Raw genomic sequence first — 14,605 nt, forward strand, 5'->3', positions numbered from 1 at the left:
AGAGTCAGCAATACAAGAGCTTCTGATATTGGGTGTCCCTTGCCCTGGCGCTGCATCAATAGGGGCGGGCAGAGGCTCAGCGCCATACAAGGCCCTGCGGGAGCCTCTGTGCATGGCTGACTCCCAGCCAAACCGTCTTTTCCCCTGTTTTATGACCCCCCTAAAGCATTCGCAATGAAATTGCAGCATGGTTGTGCTGAAAGGGTCAAGGATTTTCAGCTCTGTCCTTCTTTACCAAATATTTCTGGTTAAGTACTTTGTTGTTGAAATTTACTGCTCAAGTAACTTTCAGCTTAGAACTTGAATTTAGAACTTTCCTCCAAACATGAATAGTTGTTCCGTCTTGTGAGAATTTTCTGTTCCGTAAATTTGCTTTATATTGTTTTGATGTCTTAATACAAAAAAAATTCAGATTACTGTAATTGCTTCCAACAATGGCTTTGAACAACAGGTTAAGCAAGCCATTTCATGCTGCTACTATGCAGTGGCTATGTGGGTAGTATTGTCCACTAACAGGATGCCGCCATCAGTTCAAAAGGACATTCTGCCTACCACACAGTTGAGCAATAAATTTCACAGTTGGTGCAATGCCAAGTATATAGGCCGTAGGCCCCAGCGATTGGCTGAGTGAATCAAACAGCAAGCTCCTTGGTTGTTCCCAATAGGCAGAGTACAGACTGTGCTTGACCAGCCTGCACTTGTAAAACCCAAAACAAAATATCTACCGTTAGATGTGATTCCACAATTGGACAGCACTTGCTAAACACTCCTGAGTATGCTAATGGCTACACTAACGCCCAATTTAAGATAATCAGTTGAAATCAAAGCGGCTCGTTTATGCTCCTTAGAAGTGACATGCATCCATATGCAGGGACCTGTTCCCTACAAACAAAATGAATATGTTCAAGCCTTGCGCCTTGTTGAATTACTAGGGAGCTTAGGGAGCCTCTGGTTCCCCATTGCTTTCTCCACGGCAACGCCTTGGTCAATCAGAGTTGGCATGCCAGCTAACCAACACCCTTTTCTCCTATAGTGTATATATTGTTGTAGTTGTTTGAAATTTGTCATTCTTGCACTTGTCCCTGATGAGTGCAAGACATAAAGCTTTGGCAACATGTCTCTCTTTTCAGCAATAATAATGGCTTTCATGAGGCAATTTACCTTGGATCCTTCTACACCCAAGGACAGCATGGGAGAATGGGGATAGTAATTACAAATAGCAAATCACAAATTCTTCAGAATGGACAATCTTGCTTTCAATGAAAAATATTTGAGAGTTAGAGGCATAGATGTCCGCTGGGAGCTGTAATCTACTAATTTATTAAATCTCTCCAGCTGAGGGTGAGAGGCTATCTCTGGTATCTCAAGTCCATGGCTTTTCAGGGAGACATTTGGAAAACATTGTTAAAGTCATTAAAACATAAAATGTTAATGGATAGGTTCACTCTCGTACTCTCTTATGTCTTATGCCTTTATTATGTTGTAAACCACAGTCTTTTAATCCTTCTGGGGTATGGGAATGATGCCTGCAGATTAGATGATTTAAAATTTTACACCCCTATACAAAACAAGGAGGACAATCCAAGTAACTGCAGTTCAGTGCACTGTAAGTGGTGGGAAAACTAGTAGTGAACATTACCAAGGAAAAAAATAATTTTCTCTTGGGGAAGCATCGGTCAAAAAGGGATAGTCAACACAAGCTGTTAAAGGCTAAACATCTCCAAATAACCTGTGAGAGTTCTTTGATGAAGCAACAGGGAAGGATAATGAAGGTAGTGCAGTAGATGTTGTACATATGAACTTTCAAAAGGCATTTGATAGAACACAGCCAAGCATGAGCCCACACCAATAAAAGCATTAATTCAGCAGGGGGTTCTGTTTTGACAAGTGAAGTGAAGTGAATTGTTGACTTTGCTTGCTTGACATCTTCAAGCACATAAGTTGTTCTTTCTGTGATCTCTTTTGTCAATGCTTAGTGGGTGGAATTTTACAGCCCCTCCCACCAGCGTAATTTTCCAATCCCACCGAAGTCAATGGACTTTTGAATACTTCGCTGCATTTTCTGGCCCTGCCCCCACCACGACAGGGCCGTAAAATTCTGCTCAATATTTATTTGGACAACATTAAGAGGTGTGAAGCATTTGAAGCCTCTGTTACTGATACTTTAATGGTCTGTATGATTGACACTTTTGTCAGGTTATAGGAACAGCATTTCATTTTTCAAAACAAGATTTATGAATGGGTGTTTTTCTTTCTCTCAGCAGTTCCACGCTTGCTATTGTTATCATATGGCTCATTGGTTATGTGCATAGCGCATACAATGGATGAAAAGGCATGAGTTAGTATTGACTTGGCATGGACAATAAGAAAGGTCATGGGGATGTTTGGGTGGCATGCATTAGCAGGGGCAGAATGAGGGACCATGTGGGTTGGTTGGGGGGTCATGTGTTGGCATTGAGTTGGCATGGGCCTCAAACCACAAAGATTTACTGCAGGCGTGTTTGCCCTGGATCACAATGTTACCCAGGAGCTCCCACATGCCTTGACACATCATCTGTCCTGCCATCCTTGATGTGCTTTAAATGATTACTTAATTATATTAATCACTTATTTATGTTGCTTTCTTATATTCACTGTCTTATGCCAAGTTAAAGGAAAGATAAACTCTGCAGCTGTCTTTAACTATTGTGCTCTCAATGCTCCAAGCAGGGTAGAAATGAGAGTGAGGAGATTGAAGCATGACTTGTGTATGCTGTGAGCATAGAGATGGCAGACAATGCCGCTTATAAGGGCATAGACAGGGAGGAGGAATTAGACATGCACCGATAGTTGCAGGGGACGGATAGGTCCAGAGTTTCTTTTGTGGAGGGATAATGACAGAAGTTCTGAAAGGGCCATATACAAAATGTACATGTACAGGATTACTGAAGTACCATTTTCACATAGGTAGTGAAGCAATGAAACCTAACATACAATTAAACATTTACCCTCCAAATGTTATACAAGAATATAAATTAAAATGGTGTGGAATGACATTTCAAAATAGCAATATATCCTTCACAACAAAGAAGAAATTTTTGAGTACTGTACAATCAAAAATGAGCAGACATAGCAGCACAGTGTCAGATAACACTGGCAATTCCCCACAAGGTGAACTACCATCCTCGGCTCTAGCACTGAAATTGGGTGGCGAGGAAGCTCAAGACCAAAGCAAGCAGAAAGTTCAGAGGAAAGTTTATTCTCATGCACATTTTAGCAGCTGGTCACAGATCAGCATAGGCAAAAGCCTAGGTACAAGTCCCCTATCTGTCCACAAAGACCAGGGCGAGTTCAAAATTGTTTCTTATAAGATAAGTTCAAAGCTTAAGACTGTTGCAATTTAATCATACATTTCAAATCTGTGCCATATACTGTCACAAATTACCTTATCACTGTCCAGGAAAGATGGTTCCTTTTCTTTTAGATATATTGGTTTCATTGAAGGCTCATAGCACACCAGTCGGAAAGCCCTGCTATTTCTTAAGTAGGTACTGATCCAATGGGCAGCTTCGTCGCCACAATCTCTACCTTCTATATTGCATCCCCACACTCTTTACAAAAAAAAAGTTTTAAAAGTAATACAAATGCATTTTATCTGATGCCATCTTGGGTTAAGAATTCCTTTGGTCCATATGTGTAAGCCTGATTGTGAATATTTCCTCTATTTGGAATTCAATACTGTAAAAATGACCAGAGGAATTCTCACCCTCGTTACTTCAAAAATAGATGTAATCAAATTCTGTTTCACAGTTCATCTATTTGTGTTTTTCCATCAAAACCAATTGAAAGTGTAAACCAGCAACAGCTTTCTACACTGTTCTAAGATTGCAGGTACTCCCATTGGGGGATGCTGCTGGCAACTGTGATCATGAACCAGAATTTTATTTTCTGTTGCACTATAATACAATCAGGTTACAATCCACCCCTTTAACTTATCATACAACAAATTTTATTGCGGTGAGGCTCTTCCTTTTAGCAGGTGCCATTTCAGTCATCGTAGGTCTTAATATTTTACGGTTTTAGAATATAGAATAAAAATCCAGAATTGAATCTATAACACTTGTCCCATTGAGCCATAAAGTCAAGCATAATTAATCACAATTAGAAAATCTTAGAAAGAATATCATGCACCAGCCTATGCAAACCTTTGCCTTGATTAGGTTTAAGCTCAGGTGGCAAAGGTGAAGAACAAAAATTGCTTTCAGCAAAGTGATCTAATGCACTGCATTACAAAGTCCACCTCCATATCGTGTTTTTTCTCCTCCTTTAAAAGTTCACAACCGATAAGCCTGCTTAATGATTCCTTTGAAGCAAAGCACTCAAATTGCACACCATTTAATCTTATTTGGCCACCAGTAGCAATGGACAGCAACAAACATTTGCAGGAATATGGTAAACTCGGGACAGGTTACCTGCACATCTTCACAGGATTTGACTTTGATGGTTTCAAAGGGACCCTCAGCTCTTCCATTTCTGGTGCATTAAGACACAGAAAGCCATTCTTATCGGATACAGTGACGAGCACCAAAGAAGGCTCCACCCTGCCTGTAATCATGTTCCATTTCTCATCGACTATAAGCCACTGCCTAGAAGATAAAAAAATACTTACAAGGAGTTCTTGGGTTCATCTAAAAGAAGTACTATAGCACAGAGTCTGGGCATGAAAAGCCACAAAACAGCATGTCATTTATCTTTATAGCACAGCCTGTTTAAAACCCACATCCTGCTTGCCTTGGGAGAAAATGTAAACGCAGTTTAAATAGGCTATGATTAAAGCAAGCAATTTGGTATGATGCTACATTGTGCAAATTTCTAGATCTAGCACATTCTTTTGCCCTACTGCAATTTTTGCTTAAGCAATCATTAGCCAGAGAAAATGCTGCTTTAGTGGATCTGACTGTATCAAATCACTGGGTCCATATATGATTAAACAATTTGTGTGGTAGTTTTAGGTTTTGTCACTCATGGGGTATTCAACCAACTGAGCTTTGAAGCTATTTATCATATTACATTGCTGAAAAGGTGTATATTTTCTGACATAATTAGTATCTCCATAGCAGAAATCTCACACAGTCCTTCAGGCATGAAGTGTAAATGAAGTGCATGTTGTAAAGTATTTTTACCAGTTTTAAATGTAGCCTCTCACAACCATATAACAACATTTCAAAACAAGCATAATTTCCACTCTCTTTAACTTAACTCATCTATGCGTCCTTTTCCCGTGTTTCTTAATCATGCTAAAACAAATTAGTACAAATCGGCGAGATGGGTTTTGGGTCCTAAATTGTCAAATCCGCTATTCATGCAAATAAATATTCACTCGTTGCCTATTCACCACTCCTATTTTAAAAGGAGATTTTACAATATTTTGTTTCACATCCCATTACTCAGATTAAAAAATAGGTTCATAAGCACAGATCTCTGACATGGTAAATACCCTTTCTATCCACACAGAATTATATTGTGCGCACAATATACCAAGAACTCCTTATTACTTCATAATGGAGCAAATCCAGACATTTTTAAGTTTACACTTGATCACTCCAGATACACTTGATCACTAATACTGGTCTATCTTTCAGAATTCAGAGGTTCCTATTTCAAAAGGTTAAGCTTACTCATCTTCCATTACTTCCCAAGGTGCTACTTGCAATTCTTCCCTAAGCTACACCAATAGTCCCTTAATTGAATAACAAGGTGCTATGTGCTCACTGGAAGCTCTTGATCCTTTTTCTTTAGGTTACCTTCTATCTTATTTTCAAATAACTTCACCTATTGTCTCACACCCTGTTGATCCTACCAGAAATAATCCACTATTTTCCTGTTAATTTTTGTGATGTAGTCTGTAGGTGGAGGCAGTGAAATCATTCCATTAATGTTATAATTTTTAGGACATGCCCATTTCTTCAGAGCATCCACACTGGTATGGAAAGTTAAATAGTTGCAGACCATCAAAAAAGACATTAGTACTAAGGATTTTTAAGTGATTGTCACTTTGTGAATTTTTTTTTGAATTGTTCAATGATGCATAGTGCTTCAGGATGGTTACTCTGAGGCAGTTCTTATTAATGTTTACTTTTAAACTATCAGAGATTCAGCAAAAATAGTTTTGCTATTCCACTTATATTGTTTATTCTATTTTCCACTGAAGTGAGATAAAAAAGCATGTATCATGTGAACCTCAGCCATTTATAAAGCAAAGTGAAAAGACTTCCATTTATATAGCTCATTTCATTACCTCAAAACATCCCAAAATACTTTACAGACATGAAAATACGTTTTCAAGTGTAGTCACTGTTGTAATATAGGGGAAGTTATGTTCAAAGAATTATAGAATGATTATAGCACAAAAGGAGGCCATTTGGCCAGTCGTGTCCCTGATGGATCACTACAACAGCAACTCAGTTAGTCCCATTCCTCTCATAGAATCATCGAATGGAATGTTATGCAAACCATATTAGAATATTTAGCATTAAGAATCTGGTTAAACTGTAACAAGAAACGTCTTAAACCAATGGGCCATGCAACAGGTAAGTCAACAATATTGTTAGATGAGTAAAGGCAACATTGTTATGTCTTGTGATGGAGTGGTAGCTTCCCTGCCTCTGGGCCAGAAGCTCTGGGTTCCGGTCACACTTCAGGACTTGAAGGTCATGGAAGGTGCATTCATAATGTGGCCAAACAGGTTGATTATCAGCCTGTAAATCCTTCCAATATGCCTAATTGCAGGTGGCAAGAGCAGGAGAGTTTCTTGATCAGGCATACTGCAGAAGGCAACGGCAAACCACTGCAGTACTTTGCCATAATCATGGACCAATCCAATGGCAGTCCATAGTCCTAACGCCCTCTTAGTGACTCTCGTTCTGCCTGCATTGCTTCTCTTCCACTGACGGTGCTATCTATCACAATGACTAGTCATTGCCCTCCAAATTCTGCAAAATCTAGCTGGTCAGTTCCATGGTAAGGTACCGATGGCAGCTTCTTTTCTACAACTTGACATGCTCTGCACTGCTCCACTGTGACCTCTATGTCCTTATCTAACCCTGGCCACCAAAGATAGCTTCTCACTAGATTCTTTGTCAAGTTCATCCCTAAGTGTTGATCATGAAGATCACATAGCAACTGCGATCTGGTCCTTTCAGGAATTGCAACTCTGGCTCCCCATATAACACAACCTTTATTAACAGATAACTCATTCTTACACATAAAAAATGGCCTGATTTCTAAACCCAGTATCTGTGTTGGCCACCCGTTAGCCATATAGTTGTACAGCCTTACCAATATAGGATCCCTATGAATGGTTCGACCAATGTCATTTGCTGTGACTCACAACTCATCTATGTGTGAAAAGAAAAACAAATCTTCCCTATTGGGCTTTACCTCTGAGGGGATGGTAATCTAAACATCACACCAGCATTACAATAATTTTCTGATCATCTGTACTTAATGTCGTACTGATAAGCAGACAAAATCAAAGCCCATCTCTGCATTCAAGCTGCAGCTAAAATGGTGCTGGAGACTTTGGATTCAAAATAGCGATCAGAGGCTTATGATCAGTTTTGATCATGAAACTGTGACCATGCAGGTTTTATGAAAGCTTCTTACTCCAAAAATCAAAGACAATACTTCACATTCTATTTGAGCATAATTTCACTCACTGGCACCGATGGTGCATGTGGACAATGCAATCAGTCTCTCCTCACCATTATCCAACACTTGAGAGATCACACCTATTCCACATGGAGAGGCATCATGTGCTAGCTTAATCTTCTTGGATACACTGTAAGGTACAAGCATTGTACCATCCACCAATTAACTTTACACAACTGGAATGCTTTATCACACTAATTAATGTGTCCAATTCCACAGAATACTCTTCCCCAAGAGTTCAATCAACGGATGCAATAAGGTTACCAAATTTGGTATGAATTTACCACAGTAATTTGCTTAGCCCAAAAAGATCTGGGCTCAGAGATATTCTGAGCATGTGACAGCTTTCTTATTGCTTGAATTTTGCTCTTGGCAGCATGTAACCCATCTTTATCTAACCTGTGACTCAAATACTCTACAGAGTTTTGATACATTTCGCATTTATATACCTTTGTCCAAACTCCATGCTTTTCCAAGCATTGGAGCACCTTTTTCAGCCTGTCATCATGGATCTGAATGTTTGGAACTGAAATAAACATGTCATCCAAATAGCACACTACTCCCTAAATTCCCTGCAAAATTTGGTTCATTACCCCTTGTTTACTGGAGCATCATCCAACGCTACTTGGACTATGATGCCCAGCATATTTCCAGTGGACATCCTTGTGCTTCAAAGGGTTGTCAACTATAATCAAATATATTCCTGGAGATTTCATCACATGAACCCCCATGCTCCAGCCATTCGTCAGCCAACAGATCCATCCTTGTGACGTACTGCTTTCCATGTCAATTGGAAAGCCAAAAACTTCATTGCTCAATTTTTTTAAAGCCAATGTTTTATCCAAGGTAACACTGAACCTCCTATTCCATGAATCTCAATTTCACTAACCAAACTTTTATGTAGTACTTTGTCAAATGCTTTCTTAAGATCTTTATAGACAACATTTATCGCATTCCCTTCATCACCCTTTCTGTTACTTCACCAAAAAATTCAATTAGATTCATCAAGCATAATCTGCCTTTTACGAATCCATGCTTGCTCTCCTTAATTAACTCAAACCTCTCCAAGTGCCTATTGATTTTTTTCCCTGATTATTATTCCTAAGACTTTACCCACCATTCATGTTAAACTGACCAGCTTATAGTTATTAGTAATGTCCTTAAACCCATTTTTGAACAAGGCTATCTTGTTTGCTATTCTCCATTCCTCTGGCAACTCCCCCATATCGAGGGAAGATTGGAATATTATGGGAAGCTCTTCTACTATCTCCAACCCCATTTCCTTTAGCAACCTGGGAGGCAAGGCATCTGGACCAGGTGATTTTCACTCTAAGCAAAGTCAGCCTTTCCAGTACATCCTAGTAACAATTTTCATCCTGCCCATTTACCACTATCAGTCTCTGCTCGTACTGATATTTTGTCAGCATCCTCTCCCTTCATAAACACTGATACAAAGTACTCATTAAGCCTTGCCCTGCGCCTCTAAGTATATCACCATCTTTGTCCCTAATAGAACCCACACTGCCTCCTACTACCTGCTTACTATTTACATGTCAATAGCAGACTTTTGTGTTCTTAACTGTCATTCCAATCTTACATTCTCTCCTTACCAGTCTTATTTTCCTCTTCACTTCCCCTTTCAACTCATTGTATTTGGCCTGATTCTTGCTTAAAGAATTCACGCAACATGCATTATACACCCGTCTTTCTTGTTTCATTGTATTCTCTGTCTTCCTTGCCATCCAAGGGGCCCTGGAGCAGTTTCCCTATCGTTCACCCTTTTTGAACTGTGCCTAGCCTTTACTTGAAACATCTCCTCCCTAAAGATCACCCATTGTTCCATCACAGATTTTCCTGTCAATCTTTGGTTCCATTTTAGCCTGGCTCGATCCCTACCGATCTGATTAAAATTAGCCCTCTTCCAATTTGGAAGGTCTACTTTAGTTGTTCCTTGCTCTCTCCATTACTAAGCTAAATGTTATGATATAAATTCACCCTTGCCCAGTGTTCCCCCACAGACACTTGGCCCACGTGGCCCACCTCATTCCCAGCACCAGATCTAGCAATGCCTCCTTCCTTGTTGGACCGAGAACCGACTAGTCAACAAAGTTCTCCTGAACACATTTCAGAAATTCCTCCCCCTTCTTTCCCTACAGTCCAGCATTATCCCAATTTATATTTGAGTAATTAAAATTCCCAGCATCACCATTCTATCATTTTTGCACATCTCTATGATTTCCCTTCACATTTGCTCCTCTATCTCTCTCACAATCGCTATCTGGAGGTATACAGAATACCCCCAGTAGCATGACACTACCTTTATTGATTCTGAACCATAACCATATAGAACAGTATATCTGTTCTTGCCCCTTAAAGGACATCCTCCCTTTCCAACAATACAATGCATTCCCCAGCTACCCAATGCCCTTTCTTCCTGCCCTATCTTTTCTGAACATTGTGTCTCTTTAAATATGAGGTGTCCAGTCCTCACCATTTTTAAGTTTGTAATATTTCCCTCCATCAAATTTTCAATGGATATTTGTGCTTGTAACTCAAGTTTATTCACCACTCTTTGGGCATTGACATGTATGTATTCTAAACCTGTCTATGCATTCCTCATACTCCTTCTTAGTCTGCTCCTATCTAATATGGTACTACTTCCTTGGCAAGTCAATCTTTCCACCTCTAGAATATTGCATGTGCCCCCATTTCTTGCTGCTACCCCCCACCCCACCCCAAAACCCAAATTCATGCTTTCATTGCCTCAAGCATTGATCTCAAAATGTTCTCTTTACTTGGAGCTCTCCACCATCCTTCACAAACTAATTAATCTTGAATTCAATAACACAAGTCTTTAACACCACGTTTGCACACCCATCATTCTTATTCTTGCACAACCATTATATTCAAAATACCTGTCGTCACTTTCCAATCTCTGCGCTTCACTTTATCTGGGCAATATTCTCTCGCTGTTTGTCTGAGGCCACATCCTCTACACTTCTGACCCTTGATTATTGCTATTCTACTGCTCAAGCCCACAACATAGTACTGCATTGGAGGATCATTCTGAGAGCGCTGCACTGTTAGAGGTGCCAACTTCTGGCTGATATGTTAACCTTAATTGGGTGGATGTAAAAGATCCCATGGCACTATTTCAAAAAACAGCAAGGAATGATCCCTGGTGCGCTGGAGAATATTTATTCCTTATGCAAAATCACAAAAACACATTACCTGGCCATTATCACATTTTGCAGAAGTTTGCTGTGCACATATTCGCTGCCAAATTTCCACCCTTACAACAGTAGCCACATGTCATAAAGTAGTTAATTGGCTGGAAACTGCTTTGAGATGTCCAGTGGTCAAGAAAAGTGCAATGTAGGTGCAAGTCTTCCTGTTTTTTTTCAGTCACTACTACCCTGCTCCTTTCAAAAAGTTGCTACCCCTCTCCCTTCATTCAAAAAACTCTTTGACCTTGGCACATTTAAAGTGGGGTATTTTCAGTCTAGAGTTAGTCACTGGTGTGAAGAAGATTATTCAGCACAATAGTGATGGTGAATAGGCCATACTGGCAGTCACTTTCACTGAAACCTCACACAAAGTATTTAGGAACAAGGGTAGCAGAATCGCTGAGGTGATCAAATGAGTGAACCACGGCGCAAAGGATTCACTTTTAGTCAAGTTCTAAATACCAAAATAAGACTTTTGTTCCAAATCAAAAGCCTTCCAAATTATCTTAACTAAAACTGATATTTGTGTTCAAATGTTTCCCCGGCATGTCTTTGAACGAGTTGTGACTAATACGCCAGCGGATGAATAATCCTTTATGAAATACCTAACAGTATTACTCAACAAAAAACTGTGACATGCTCTGTTCGTGACGGTGTTAAAATGCCGCCGTTATCACCATAAAGGAAAATTATGCCACGTTTATTGAAAACAAACAAACCGTGCCTTGTGAAAATAAATATAAGGTCAAACTTAGCAAGGCAGACACTTGAAATATCAAAATACGATTCTCAACAGAACATTTCAAAGCAGAGAATGGAAAATCAAGAACTTCTATTTGTTTAAGAGAACGGAATAAAGTGTTTGAATACCTATCCCTCAGCGGGCCCTTCTTCAGTCCCAAGTCAGTAACCTCCACCTCGGTCAAGGGGATTCCTTTGCATGATTTGACGGGGTAAATGAAGAGTCTGGAGACTTCGGCCACTTTGACCAGTGTAGTGTTGGGGGGGCCTTGTCGGTAGGCGTCCAGGAGACGTCTGACCCCGAACGTTGCCAGCCCCACTCCAGCCGCCACTCCGAGCCCCGCGGCCAACGCCACCGCCGTGCGCTTCGGGGTCATCAGTTCCCGCGCCTCCGCAAAGTGAGCCATCGAAGGCCAATACACACAGCACCGGGCCGCGGCCACCAGAGAAACAGGTCAAGGCAGCGGGGGGCGATCTCTGCGGGCAGCTCTTCTCCCGCCTTCACTGATCCGTCTTCAGGCTGCAGTTGGCGCTGAACAACCCTGGCAAACTCGACGCTTAAACCTGACTACTAGTTTTATGTCAGAAAAAGGGGTGTGTTTTCAGGCAGCCACGGTCTGTTTGTTTTGCGCTCCCCTGCTGTCTGCGTTAAATTGATTCAAGGTGTGTATATTGCTCGAATTCTGTTAGTATTGCCCAACTTAGATGAAACATTGAACGATTGCGGGTTTTGTTTTCAGTAAATCCAGCGTCCTTCTGGAGTAAGGTCCAAACTTCAAACTACGCTGAAGCTATCGGGAACACTTTTAGCAATGAAGTTTCAGTAAATATACTTGAAAAGTGCTTATCAACATTTGACGCAATCATGTCATTGGTCTGGCCAATGTACTTCATGCAAACTTTGTTATTGCATCAACATCGGGAAAATCTAGAGATTTTCCATCAACATAACGGGAAGGCTGGAAATCCCAGCCAAGAAGGAACACGTTACAGCTGTTATACGGGTTGCAGGACGTAGCCTCACCCTGCTTTAATCCGTTTGCTGCTCCAAGTCACAGATTTCCTTTAGTGCTAATGAAAAGAACCAAACTATCTTTCCTGGTAAATGTGGGAAGAAGCAATGCCGTATTTAAGGGCAAAGAACCATGAAAATTGCCTGGCCGCCTACGAGTCTAAGCAGTGATAGTGCAGAGAAGAGCCCACTCCTTTGTCCATGCCCGAAAGTTAACTCACCCCTTAACGCACATCACCCCTTAACATCACCTCCCCTTCACCCACACCCTTACCTCACTGCCTCAACCACCACCCTCACCCCCCATTTATCCCCAACCTCACACTCCACCTTATCTCCCCTCAACCTCCACTTTACCTTAATTTAGCCCACTTCACCTCCCCTGCACCCCCACCCCCCCCTACAAAATCTTCCTGTTGATAATTTTAGCAAAAAGGTCAGTGTGACAACAAAGTAAAATTCTTATTTGCATCCAGGCCAATCTTCAGGAAAAGTTATCAAAGGGAAGAATTACATACTATTTTGTATTATCTTCATTCATATTGTTAAATTGTAACTAAGTTAGAAAAAAAACCCTTGACCCTCCATTCTTGCAAACTCCCGCTCGATCTCCAACCTCTCTTTCCACCCAACGTCCGTGAACGTACTGTCGCCTCCCAAATTCATATCCAGCTTTCCTGGAACCCCATGTTTAAATTCCTCCAATCAGGTTTCCACCCTTGTCACCGAAAGTCACAAATGACTTCCTATTTGACTGACAAAGGTAAACTATCTCTCCTCATTCTTCTCGACCTATCTGCAGCCTTTGACATTATTGATCACACCATCTTCCTCCAATGCCTTTCCACCATCAATCAGTTGGGTGGAACTGCATTCACCTTATTCCATTCTTATATATGTAATCGTGGCCAGAGAATCATCTGCAATGGATTCTGTTCTTGCTCCTGCACAGTTACCTCTGGTGTCCCCTCCTATTTCTCATCTGCATGCTGCCACTCATTGACATCGGCCCAAATCTTCCTTTGTTCAGAACAGCGAAATTGGGACTTAAATTGCCGTTGTGCATCAGGACCCTTAGGAAGTCCTGGCACACGCACTTATGCTGCAATTGCCTGGGAAGTTTAAACTTCCGATGGGCTGATTTACACTGCCCTGAACGTTATGCAAAAGTTTCTGACACTGATTTCAGTGTCAATGACTTGGGCCAGGTACACGGGACTTACCTGAATACTTATCCTGAAAATGTTAGGCTAGTTAAGATCTGGTATAACTCAGTGATTAGCCAGTGTAACTGAACTGAGCACCACAACTGACCTGACTACCACCCCAACCTGACCCAACTACCCACTCACTTACCCACTCACTCACCTGCCCACTCACCCACCCACTCACCCACGCACTCATCCACTAACTCATTGAAACACTTGAGAGCTTTAAAAACTTACCTGAATACAGCAACTAGTTTCTTAAAAGGTAGAGGCCATGTCCTCTCTGCCTCCATCTTCTCTTATGCCTACCCAGGAGAGGCTGCACTGGTCCATTTCGGCTGCAGCCAGGATTGGAAGTCAAGCTGAAAATGAGCAATATTGTCGGGTTGCGTAAAACTTCGCAACCGATGGCAATGTGCCTAGCAGGGCAGGGGTGTCTTTCCAGTGAGGGGGGTGGGGGTATGGCCCCTGCCACTGGGAAGGGCCACTGTGGGCCACATGTTGCCCAAACAGGAGGGTCCCCCTGCGCCAAGCCCGCAGGCAGGCCACCAACTTTAACTGAGCACGCCTCCCAATGTGCAGCATAAAATTCCAGCCATGCAATTAAAAAGACAGGATATGTGTCCCAGTAAGTATGGACCCTTATTGCAGCATCCATTGGCAAGACAAATGGGTTATTAAAATATGACAAATTAACTCAAAATCTGTTTACATTCTTCCCAAGTTAA

At 41.2% G+C, this 14,605-nt stretch overlaps 1 protein-coding gene across 2 annotated transcripts in view; it reads right to left on the bottom strand.

The window, feature by feature from the left end:
- Positions 1-13,850, bottom strand: part of marc1 (mitochondrial amidoxime reducing component 1) — a 40,555-nt gene extending 26,705 nt beyond the window's left edge. The window contains exons 1-3 of one of the 2 annotated variants that reach the window (XR_013578688.1): positions 11,787-12,843; positions 4,452-4,625; positions 3,425-3,590 (exon numbers count right to left, since the gene is read on the bottom strand). Coding sequence is in view for 1 of the 2 variants with exons in the window: in XM_078557015.1 (XP_078413141.1) it covers positions 3,425-3,590; positions 4,452-4,625; positions 11,787-12,064 (618 nt within the window). In the remaining variant the exon portion in view is untranslated. Of the gene's footprint in view, positions 1-3,424; positions 3,591-4,451; positions 4,626-11,786 lie in introns of both variants that reach the window. The other variant, XM_078557015.1, reaches the window with a different exon arrangement.
- Between the last annotated feature and the right edge of the window lie 755 nt (positions 13,851-14,605).

Source organism: Cetorhinus maximus, chromosome 14 (assembly GCF_964194155.1).
Source record: "Cetorhinus maximus chromosome 14, sCetMax3.hap1.1, whole genome shotgun sequence".
In the NCBI taxonomy this organism is placed as follows: domain Eukaryota; kingdom Metazoa; phylum Chordata; class Chondrichthyes; order Lamniformes; family Cetorhinidae; genus Cetorhinus; species Cetorhinus maximus.